The 11,403-nt window shown below is 37.3% G+C and overlaps 2 protein-coding genes across 5 annotated transcripts; both read left to right on the top strand.

Annotated features, from left to right (window-relative positions):
- Window positions 1–622: 622 nt before the first annotated feature.
- Window positions 623–3,856, top strand: LOC128022827 (acidic mammalian chitinase-like; the record flags this gene model as incomplete). Its single annotated transcript, XM_052610606.1, has 10 exons — window positions 623–650; window positions 779–983; window positions 1,091–1,141; window positions 1,362–1,527; window positions 1,937–2,061; window positions 2,165–2,285; window positions 2,375–2,557; window positions 2,648–2,764; window positions 2,847–2,979; window positions 3,852–3,856. Coding segments are annotated over 10 exons (1,134 nt in total), but the record flags the coding sequence as incomplete, so codon positions are not given.
- A 563-nt stretch (window positions 3,857–4,419) lies between these two features.
- On the top strand, window positions 4,420–11,226 carry LOC128022346 (zinc finger CCCH domain-containing protein 11A). Of its 4 annotated transcripts, none has more exons than XM_052609774.1 (17): window positions 4,420–4,561; window positions 5,903–5,972; window positions 6,110–6,256; window positions 6,413–6,532; window positions 6,638–6,761; window positions 6,852–7,040; window positions 7,246–7,311; window positions 7,390–7,470; window positions 7,563–7,664; window positions 7,750–7,818; window positions 7,934–8,029; window positions 8,112–8,645; window positions 8,732–8,799; window positions 8,882–9,242; window positions 9,484–9,647; window positions 9,773–9,912; window positions 10,019–11,226. In XM_052609774.1, exons 3-17 carry the CDS (start codon window positions 6,203–6,205, stop codon window positions 10,227–10,229), a joined length of 2,379 nt encoding a protein of 792 aa, XP_052465734.1. In that variant the 5' UTR covers window positions 4,420–4,561; window positions 5,903–5,972; window positions 6,110–6,202; the 3' UTR covers window positions 10,230–11,226. The 4 variants fall into 4 exon arrangements, with proteins under 4 accessions (XP_052465734.1, XP_052465732.1, XP_052465733.1 ...); XM_052609773.1 differs by having other exon boundaries at window positions 4,434–4,561; window positions 5,415–5,972; XM_052609776.1 differs by having other exon boundaries at window positions 4,467–4,585.
- The last annotated feature ends 177 nt before the right edge of the window (window positions 11,227–11,403 follow it).

Below are 11,403 nucleotides of genomic sequence, written 5' to 3'. Positions count from 1 at the left end.
AAATTGAGACACGTGTTCTAAAACACGGCAGGAAAATTTGCTGTTTCTTCATCTGCTTGAATTTCATGGTCATGAAGTCTGTCATAGGTTGTTTTTGCTTGTTAGTTTTTTGAATCTCAATTACTAAACTGCTGCCCTGAAAAGAAGTGTGAGAAACCCATTTTAATCTCACAAGGGTTTGAAAACCAAACATGAAAAAGGCAGAGGAAGCACAAACAGCAATAGATAAATACAAAAAATGTTAGATATAATTTATACTAACATTCACTATAAGTAGTCAAGACCTCAGAAACATCAGGAACATTATTTTGTGCCTATGCAAATCATTTGGGTCAAATTGATCCATAACACAAGAGAAATAACACAACAAAAATTATGGGATTTATTACATTTCTTACATATTTAATATTTTTTTCTCTCTGACAAGCTACAGTAGATGTCTTTTGATATTACATGAATCTTTAGTATTTTTCATAGTGTTTATTTTGGGCAAATTGCATGGAAACCAATGTGACCCCTACTACAAAGGTTTTACCATGTTTTTGAAAACAACAGTAGGGTAAATATATTAATCTCAAATAAAAGCATCTACTAATTATCTTTTTTTTTTTTTTCATTTTTGTCAGGCCTAAATTTGCTCTTTCAATTAGGTAAGGTGAATTTCTATCTACTGCATGAAAGAGATGCATTGAGAGATTGAGACTTATTCATTCGAATTACATTACAAACAAATTACTGCTGACATTTTTGTATGTATCTCCACTCTCTTTTTGCTCAGTAACCTGTTCTAGACTGGTGTGTTACTTCACAAACTGGTCTCAGTACAGAGCAGGAACTGCTAAATACCTTCCTGAAAATGTGGACCCAAACTTGTGTACTCATTTGATCTATGCATTTGCCATTATAAACTATGCCAATAACATAGCAGGCAGCGAATGGAATGATGTGGCCCTTTACTCAACCTTCAATGCACTTAAGAACCAGTAAGGATGCTTGTAGCTCAGAAACACATATTTCTAGTTTTGTATTCATATTTGATTTGTCTAATTCCTGCTGTGTGACAAAGACTTGACATAAATGTTGGTTTCAGAAATCCTCAGCTGATAACCTTGTTGTCCATCAGAGACCAGGACTCAAACCAGTAAGTGTTTATGAATAAAGGTTGCCCTCTACTGGTAACATACCATTTGTATAACTTGTAAAACTTTTTTGTTTGTTTGTTTTATACAAAAACATGGCTTATCAACAAAGATTATGGTTACTCCTAAATGAGTGTATTTTGCAATTATTCAGAAATATTTCTAAGCCTCATTAGCAGTTACATTGAAATAAACAGACAGGAATTTACTTGTTCCCGCCAGATTCTCCATTATGCTGTCCAACTGGACAAACCGTCAGACATTCATCAAGTCTTCCATAGAATTTCTGAGGAAGCATAACTTCGATGGGCTGGATTTGGACTGGGAACAGAAAGGCACTTCAGATGCGCGTCCAGAAGACAAGCTGAAATTCACTCTACTGTGCAAGGTTAAAATCAAAAGTACCTTTTATTTTGTTGCTCCAAAGGTTTTCCATTGAATCATAAGGTGTGAGCGAAACCTTAACAGTGTACAATTTTATAGGGACAGGTCTCAAAAATATATACAATACCATTAAAAAATGTGGGGTTGTTAAGAATTTTTAAAATATATTTTTGAAGTACAAGTCTCTTAAGCTCACAAAGACAGCAAAAAACAGTGAAAACATACATGTGAATATATATAAAAACATTTAATTTATACCTGTGATGGCAAAGCTGAACTTTCAGAAGCCATTACTCCAGTCTTCAGTGTCACATGATCCTTCAGATTTATGCTTAAAATAAAATGAAAATATGAATAGTACTACTAATAAAACTATTTGCTAAAGCACTAAATAAACATTTGTGAAACTTCAGGAACTTCTGGAAGCCTTTCTAGCTGAAGGCCAGTCCACCAAAAATGCAAGACTGATTTTAACAGCAACTGTTTCTGCTCAGAGAGAAGTTATTGAAAGGAGCTACAACATTCCAGAGATCTCAAAGTAAGAGCAGCATGCCATTCAGCGTCAGCGCTTGTCTTATGACAATTACAAAAATCACACAAGAAAAACAAAATGTTTAAAAATGGAAAAACTTTTTTTTTAGGTACTTGGATCTCATTAGTGTCAAGACATTTGATTTTCATACATTTGAAGATGGCGTTGCAAGACATCACAGCCCTTTGTACAGTGCCCTCCATGACAAGGAGGACATCAACTCAAACACCGTAAGCAGATTGACTCTTGCATGAGCACAGGCTTTAATTCGACTTTAATTTGCTACTGGGTCGTTTGCATGTTTTCATCTTTGATGCAGGATTTTGCTCTGCAATACTGGAGAGTCCAGGGAGCTCCTGTCGAGAAGTTGTTGATGGGCTTTGGCACGTATGGACGTTCCTTCATCCTCACCTCCTCTCAGAGTGGAGTCGGAGCCCCAGCCAGTAATTTGGCTTCTCCTGGCCCTTATACACAAGAGATGGGCTTGTGGTCTTACTCTGAAGTAGACAAAATCTTTTGTTTGATATTTTTCCATATTCATTGCAAATGCTTGTTGGCGATATTAAGTTGAGAAATATTTTCTTCTTTCAAGATATGTCTTTTCCTCAATGGTGGTGTAGTACAGTGGATAGAAGACCAGAAAGTTCCTTTTTCTGTTAAAGGCAGCGACTGGGTGGGCTTTGATAATCTGAGGAGCTTTGAGATTAAGGTACATTCTGTCACATATTCTTATGTTTAAATCCATAGGTTATGTTACATGAAGAATAACAGCTCTGCTTTGCATTGTTAAGATTAAATACTTACAGGAACATGGCTTTGCGGGTGCATTTGTATGGGCTTTAGACCTGGATGACTTTTCTGGATATTTCTGTGGACAAGGCAACTACCCTTTAGTCAACCATCTGAAGAAATTGTTAATACTTGGTGAGATTTGCATAAATACATAATTTTGATTTTTTTTTTTTTTAGAATGGTTATGTATCTTCAGATTCTGATATATGATTATTTGCAACAGGAGCAAAAGATGATTTGGATGGTTCTATGAATACAAGCTCTTTTGCAACAGTTTCATCACCGCCAACATGTGAGAAGATTCTCAGCTCTCTTCCAGCATTGACAAGTCAGTTCTGTGCAAACAGATCAGATGGACTTTATCCAAGAATGAATTCCCTTAACTCGTTTTATAGATGTACTGGAGGAATGACAAATATCACCTGGTGCACCCCTTCCATTTTAAATTATTCTGGGGCAGCACAACCATCACAAACGATCTTTTTTATTGCATTAGGAAGTGCAAGTCTCTTTGCCAGGTGGCATAGCCTATTTTAGGAGTACTGTACTGATTTATTATAAAACACAGATGCAAATATAGCTCAGCACAAAATCTGTATAGCTTAATGTGGGACAGATCATAGCCTATATGAATGAATGTGGAGGACTTGTAAGTAATTGTGGTTTTTACTGGGAAATTGTTTCTTAATTCTTAAAAAGATTGCCTAATTTACCATTTTGGTCAATAGTCAAGAAACTAATTTTGAGTAGAGTAAGATGCTAGAGTGGATATTAAAACAAAATTGTTTCTAAAACAAAATTACATGTAATGTGAAATAGAATATAATGTATGCATTTATGGAATAACGTAGATAATTATTATTTTATTTTTCTTTGTTTCTTTTTCTTTTTTTAATCGTCTTGTTGGTGTCATTCAAAATAATAACCTACATTAAAATCTAAGAGAGCAACATTGTGTGTTTTGTGTCAGTTGTAGTCTAGGTGAATCTTTTGTTATTCTGCAGTGTGACTGATGAGTGTTTCCTGAAAGCACAAGTCACAGGTTCTGTTGTCACCAATAGTGGAACTTGCCATCATGGTTAACAGTGATTTTGGGAAATGCACCCCTGTGATTTTAGAATCAGTTACACATACATCATACAAAATGTTGCTTCTATTCTTTTCATGAGAGTATTTTATCCTACAGTAGGTTAAATAGTGGGACTACTTTTTCTAACCCTGACTCGTGTTTTTCATTCTTAATCTCAAATAATAATTTGACTCATTCTCATTTTCTTCCAAATCTGTATACATTTATTCGGCTTGACACAAAACAAATATTATTTTTAATAAGTATTTAGCAATTCCTCACATAGTCTCTATATGGTTCCAGAAGACTTGGAATATAGCGCACAAGTCGTTCGAACAACTTTTATTATAATATATCGGCTTTTTCGTCTGGTTTGACCCAATTGCCAAAATTCAATTTCACCTTTTGTGCAGAATATAGACGTTCGAAGCGGTAAGGAACAACATTACGGGTCTGTGTGTGTGTGTGTGTATGACCTATCCCTTTAACGAATCTGTCCGTCAGATTGACGTCTGTGCGGGCTCTTCCTCCCTGGACAGCCGCGCGCCATCTTGTTCTCCTGTCTGTGAAGCCGAGAAGAGATACATCCTGTCCAAGAGCGTCGACCAAAACCGAACATACTTATTTTCCAGTCGGTATAAACTGGTAATTGTGAACGCTTTATTTGAAGTAATTGAACATTGTATTTATTCATTCATTTACTTATTTTTGTTAACGTGAAGTGTAGTAGTCGTGCTAAAGTTAACAGCATGCTACCCGAAGTTATCAACATGCTATTCGAAAGTCATAGAACAGTGTGTTATTTTAACGTACACCGCTTTTAGACTTCATAATATACACGTTATATGTTCTTGAAACGTTTCTTGTCTCAGTGTTGATCATCTGAAAACCTTTATTGAGTTATACCAAACACGACACTAAGGCCTGACATGACGAATGAGGAAAAAATCTTGTGAACAGTGGATTTAGTTAATTTAAAATGTAATTTAGTAACTTTATGTCGTAATCTAACTTTTGAAAAACTAAATGGAAACAAACGCGTTTTTCAGGAATTCCAATCACAATTGTTTTCGCTGTCCTTTCGTTTAGTGTAATTTATAAACGAGTAGATTAAGCAATTATAAAAAAAATCATCTGTAAAAACATGTTTCTAAAATATTTGAGATTGAAAAACGCGGATTTTGTGAACTGCACCCTACATTTACAGGTGCGCCTGCAACATCTGCGAAATATTTATTCTGATAATACCAATTTTAAAACTTGATAAATGTGGCTCATCATGCTCAAAAAATACATCAAGAACCAAAATTTGTTAATTTTGTTAGTTGCACAATCTCAGGTTGTTTATGTACTGTACCTTTGTTGTGTCCAATCACATCTAAAAACATGTTCTGTCTCTGAAAGTATTATCCATGTATTAAAATATATTGTGTTCCTTATTCAAATAACTATTTGTTCAGCACATGGGGAGTGTTTTTGTCTCTTTTTTGAAATGTAGGTTATGCAAGATCTTGTCCTTCATTCCAGAGGATAACTGGATTTGGATAATGATTTAGTTTCCCTGAAGATTGCTGCTTTTTTAATCTCACCTTTGGTTTTTGTTTTTTCTCTATTGGGCTTTTTTTTTTTAAGTCCCAGTCTGCCCCCCTTTAAATTTTAATCCCGCCTTCAAGAGACGTAGAAGAGATTTCCTTCTTTCTTTTTTTTTTTTTTTTCTCTCGACATCGCCAAGATATCCAGTCCCATGTTTTGCCCTCGGCTCTCAATTTTTGACAACTTCTTGCTTGAGGATTTTTAAAGTCCCTCAAACCCCCTCACCACTCAATTATCAACAATATTGGAGAGAGGATAGAAAAAAAAACGGACATTTTCCACCACCTGCCAATTTGAACCCAGCAGTCTGATGGGAACAAGTCTCTAAGAGAGACAAAAGTTGCCCCATCTTCCCCTGTTCAGTCTTTACTCATCAGTCAAGTGTTCCTTCAGGATCCACACAGTGCGGAGCGACCCTTCAAGAAGCGCTTGAGATCACCAGGGAACGTCTCAGCCACTGCAGGTGAACGAAGTTCTTGCAACGCATTCTCTCTCCAGTGTTAAAATATCGTCCATTTTGCCTCATTCAGGACAGAATGTAAAAGTGAAAATGTGAAAGGATCAACAGGAGCATGAATAGGCTTGTAACACTTTAAATAGGGAGGTTCACGAGATTCTGTCGAAGGCTTCCAGGACGAGATTGCAGCATCACTGAAGAGCTCCTGACCCAGAAGACTACAAATTTGTGCCAGAATGACCATGCAAGGAGATGACTGCTACTTCTATTATTATTCCACCTGTACTAAGGTAAATGAAAAAAAGTTATATCTGCAGTGCATTTAGAAATTTCCCTTTTGTTGAAAGCTGATTTTTAGTTTTTAAGTAGGTCATTAAACGAATATATACATAAGTTAATGATCATAATTAAAAATGAATGTTTTGTGTTGTGGTTTGCTTTTTTAGGGTGACAGCTGCCCTTTTCGACACTGTGAGGCTGCCATGGGTAGCGAGACGGTCTGTAACCTTTGGCAAGAGCAAAGGTGCTTCCGTAACATCTGCATGTTTCGTCATATGGAAATAAAGGTTGGTGTCCACTTCCAAAACCCTTTTCCGTGAGATCTTTCCGTTGTTTCTGAAATGGGACCTCAATAATGATCCACTCTGTTATTATAAATTTTTTTATTTTAGAAAAACCGCAAAGAAATTGCATGCTACTGGGAGAACCAGCCGGCTGGCTGTCAGAAAGCTCACTGTGCTTTCCATCATGAGAAGCCACGCGTCATCGATGGGAGTTATTTTGCCCCAGACAAAGGTATTTGACAGTCTTAAGTGTTTTGAACTATATTGGTTTTTATTATATATAATATAAATTGGACTTTTTGTTGTCTTTTTTTTTTAACAGGGCAAGTAGTGCGAAAAGAGAAGGAAGAGGCCCCACATGAGGATCAAGTCAACCAAGTCTCTGTGCCCACTGCAAACCCCACTAACCCACAGTTAAGAGGGGTCATTAGAACTGAGACCCAAGAGAATGTCCCCAGCCCTACCCATCCTCCAGTGGTTATCAACCCTGTGGATGACGATGATGAAGATGGTAAGCTTATGTTTCTGTTATGTTTTAACTAGAACGGGTTGTCCAATCCCATTCGTTGTTGGTTCCTATTCTTAATTAGTCCTTTATTAGTTAGATCGGGTGTTTAGTTAGGGTTGGAGTTATGGTCTGCAGTTGGACCTTTAAGGGTTGAGTTTAGCATCCCTCAAGTAGAAATATTAAATTCATTTTATTTCAATATTTGCAGATCAATTCTCAGAGGAAGGAGATGAATCTCTTGGAGGATCACCCTGGAAAATGATCACAGGCAAAAGTAAAGACAGTTTCCATGTTCTGTACATATTTTCTTTTATTTATTGAGAGTTTTATCAAATCATTATCTGTCATGCAGATGATTCGCTGAACTTCGGTATTCAGACGCTAGAGGAGATCAGACTGAGGAAAGCACTCATGGCCAGTCTAAAGAAATCTGGTAAATGAACCCTCAGCACTATTTATTTCGGTTAATCTGGTAAATCATCTGAAGGATTGTTTTAATATTCCCTTTTTTCCATTTGTTTGCAGAGCAGTCCACCATGCAAAGCTCAGCCCAAAACAAAGGAACCGCTATTGAAAAGGAAAACATTCAATCTCTCTCACGTCTGGAAGTTAATCATGCCAGCATCGGTAAGCTGTCCATAAGGTGGAACTTTGGCTTTTGTAGTACTGAACCATTTAATTATTTTTAAACCCTTTTAAAAATCTGTTGCAGATTCATCTGTTAATGAAATTGGAAGAAGAAAAATTACAGACAGACTTGGGGAAAGAATTTTGAAAAGAGGTAAGTTTATGGAAACGGTTTGCTTCACATTGTGGGTATACATTTATGTATCTGGTCTTTTTTTTTTTTTTTTTTTTTTTTTATACAATAACTGACAGATGATATTTAATTTAAGATGCTTCTGTGGAGGAAGACCTTCCTTTGAAACGACGGCTTGCTGAACGTCTTGGTAGAACTGTTGAATCTTCCACAGACGTGCTACCACAGAAAGGTGAGAGATTCGTTTATTGTGCCAGGTGTGGTTGTGTAGCTATTTAGAATCTGTTCCATAATTTGTTACTAACTGTTTTCAGCTCAGAAACCAGTGCGTGAAAGACTTGGATTGACTGCCGCACCACCTAGCACTGACAGCGAGCCAAAATCATCTGGAGATATCCATATAAAAACTCTGGAGGAGATAAGGCAAGAGAAGGCAGCCAGAAACCTCAGCACGAGTACAGTTGTGCCTGTTGTGAAAGAAGTGTCGGCAAAGGAGCTGAGCCCATCCAAGAAAAGTGTCAGACCTGCTGGGCGACTTCAGGTTAAGACCTTTTCTGAAATCCTGCACGAAAAGAAAAAAATTCAGGAGAAAAAAGCCAAGGATGTTAATACAACAGCCAAAAGCCCAGAGAGAAATGAAGGACCTTCCACTACTGGAGCTGCGGTCAAGGCTCCTGTGACAGTAGGGGAGGTACGAGTAAAAACGCTGGAGGAGATACGCAGGGAAAAGACAGCCCGGATGCAGGCACAGCCTCAAGAGCTTAGCGATGATAAAACCCAAACTTCAGCTGAAGCCGAGGCAAGTGGACCTCCAAAGAGGCGCATCCTACGCATTAAGAAAAGCTCACGTAAGTCAGACACATTCATGTTTTCATCAAAAAATGGCCACATATGCCCAAGTAAGTGTGTTCACCTAGCTGTCAATTCTTTTCAGCAACTGCAAACACTGTGGGTCAGACAAAACCAGATGTGCCTGATAAGAAACTAGAACCTCCTGCAGAGGTAAGACACAAGACAACATGTCTAAGAGAATATAATTGTTTCTAGATTAACTAATGATTGTTTACACTGTTTTAACTCGCAGACCAATGGAAAAGGCAAACCCTCCAGTGAAACTGTTAAAGTGAAAACATTTGAGGAGATCATGCGAGAGAAGAGACTCCGAAAGCTACAAGAGGAGCAAGTCACCTCCACTACCCAGAAGGATGCAGGACTGTCTGCACCTGCTGCCTCACCGCCAGCCTCTGAACAGCCCCAAACCACAGTGAGACAGCGGATCGCCCTCAAACACAAGAGCTCTCCACTCTCTGCTGCTGTAGTGCCCCAGAAAAGCTCCCCAGAGCGGTCTGGAGACAGTTCTCCGTCGACAAACACACCAAAGCCCTCAAGCTCTCCTGTGATACCCATCCAGCTGACCGAGGGAACTATTCACACAGAGACCAAGGGTATGAATTTAATAACATCAGTCTCTCTTTAACCGATTATTTAACTCCAATATAAATCGTATGTTTTTACATACAATATTAACAAAACTATAATAGTGATGACAAAATGAAAAGTTATCAAATGCCAGTAATGTTTACAGCAGTACTAATAAAACATAATCTGAAATACATGTATGTATAAACTAAAATGAACTCTCTTCCAAATGTTCTACTCAATATGCGGTTTTCCTCTGCATTTCAGTGAAGCCCAAGGTGAATGTGAAGCCGTCAGTGGTTAAGCCGGCAGCCCAGCCTACCCAAAAGAGGAAAACTGCAAAAAATCATTCTGCTGTTGCTGAAGTGAAACCTCTTAACACTGCCTATCAAACCCCTTCCTCGCTGGTTATTCCTAACAAGCGCCTTAAGGTGAGACTAAATTTGGTTAATTATTTTTAAACTAAATTTAATATCTTTTTTTTAAAGTCAAGTTTGGTTTCAGTGTATTAGGGGAAAAAAAACAAGTTTTTATTATTTTTATTATTCTCTTTCAGGTGGGGTCACCAGGCTCTCAAGAAGTTCAGTCCGACACTCAGCGAGTGCCTTCGCACACAGAGGATATTCAGATGGTGCCTACGAGCTGCGTTGAGCCAGCCAGTACTACATCCCCTGCAATTGTTGCGGTCCCCCAAATGTATGGGAAATCATCTTATGCATTTCAGACATAATACTTATACACACACAGCATTTTTGTGGATTTTTATTTTCTGTAATCTCTAATCTTTTATGTTCCTTTGTAGCCCTGTGATCAAAACACCCAGCATGCAGCGCTCTCGGCGGCCCAGCACCACTTCTGGCCGTACTCCTGCTGTTACCAGTTCATCAGTGGATGACTTTGAAGAACTGTTGGGTGAATTTACTGATGACCGGCTGGAAGATGAATTGGAATTGGATTCGGGCAAGGGAGAGGACGACCTTCTTTTAGAACTCTCAGAGATGATTGACAGTTAGACACGAGCAACATCGTCCCTTTACTTACAAAAACACTGCCGATATGATTTTGAAAGGACTGTGACATAATTTAGCAGCATTTTAAATTAAGACTTATATTTTCAAACTCTAATAAATCTGTTTTAATGTTCCTTTTTACATTTTTTTTTTTTCTTCTTGTCAAAGAAATCATATTTACATTATCAAATAGTGCTTGAGAAAAAACAGTTGTGGTGTCCAGGTTTTGTCCTCTTGTTTTATTTTAGTTGACTTCTTAAAACTGTCAAAAAAAGGGAAAATCTTACTTGGCTGTTGTAGGTATTGACAAGCCATTATAAAACCGCCTCGGGTATAATGATTGTGTTGGAAGTTGTGTTATAGCACTATCACTCATTATGTGTTACAGAGACAGGAAGTTTTCAGTTGTGTACTGTGTATGCTGAAAAATGTATTTTTATTAGAGAGGCAAATCAAGGCTACACCTTAGTCTTCATTTTGAGTTACATGTATTTATGATCCATTAAATGTTCTTTGGCCGTCATTATCAGCATTGTTTGAATAGGTCATTTCCCTCACCTTTGATTTAGTATAGACAAAATATTTTATGGTTTAACAGTCTGGCAGATCGCTGAAGGGCATGGTTTTCCTTTTTCGTTTCTGCATAATTTCTGTCACAGGTTTTATGCTAATTTTATTAAGCAATTCTCTTGAGGACCATCTACACATTTTCAGATTGAGAAATTAATAATTTTAGCAGAGAAGTTCCTTCTCAGACTTCTGAAGAAAATGCATAAATATGAATCTGTGCTCTCAGGGAAAATACTTCAGCTTTGTTAACCTGTATGTTTTGTTTTTCTTTGGAAATGTCCTGCCCAGCCATGTCTGTTTTTGTTAACCTGAACTCAGTGACATCATGCATTGAGGGTATGTAATGTGAAAATGTTGTTCGCGCTGCCTGCGTTTGATTTGCACCTCTTCAAAATCATCTATGTAAATAAAATGTCTTTATGAGAAAATATTCAAATGTTTAACAATTTTTGGTTTACCAAGCTTTGCTATGCATTGTAGTTTATATTTTAAGACAAAATATATTTTTGTGTCTAAATATATTAACAATTTTATCCCCAGGTTTATTTTCACAATAGGAGAACAGTACAAAGATTCTTTGTATTCTTCACAATACTCAAATACGTTT

This window comes from Carassius gibelio, chromosome A11 (genome assembly GCF_023724105.1).
Source record: "Carassius gibelio isolate Cgi1373 ecotype wild population from Czech Republic chromosome A11, carGib1.2-hapl.c, whole genome shotgun sequence".
Taxonomy (NCBI): domain Eukaryota; kingdom Metazoa; phylum Chordata; class Actinopteri; order Cypriniformes; family Cyprinidae; genus Carassius; species Carassius gibelio.
The sequence above is the reverse complement of the archived record's forward strand: the minus strand, read 5'-3'. Positions and strand labels throughout refer to the sequence as shown.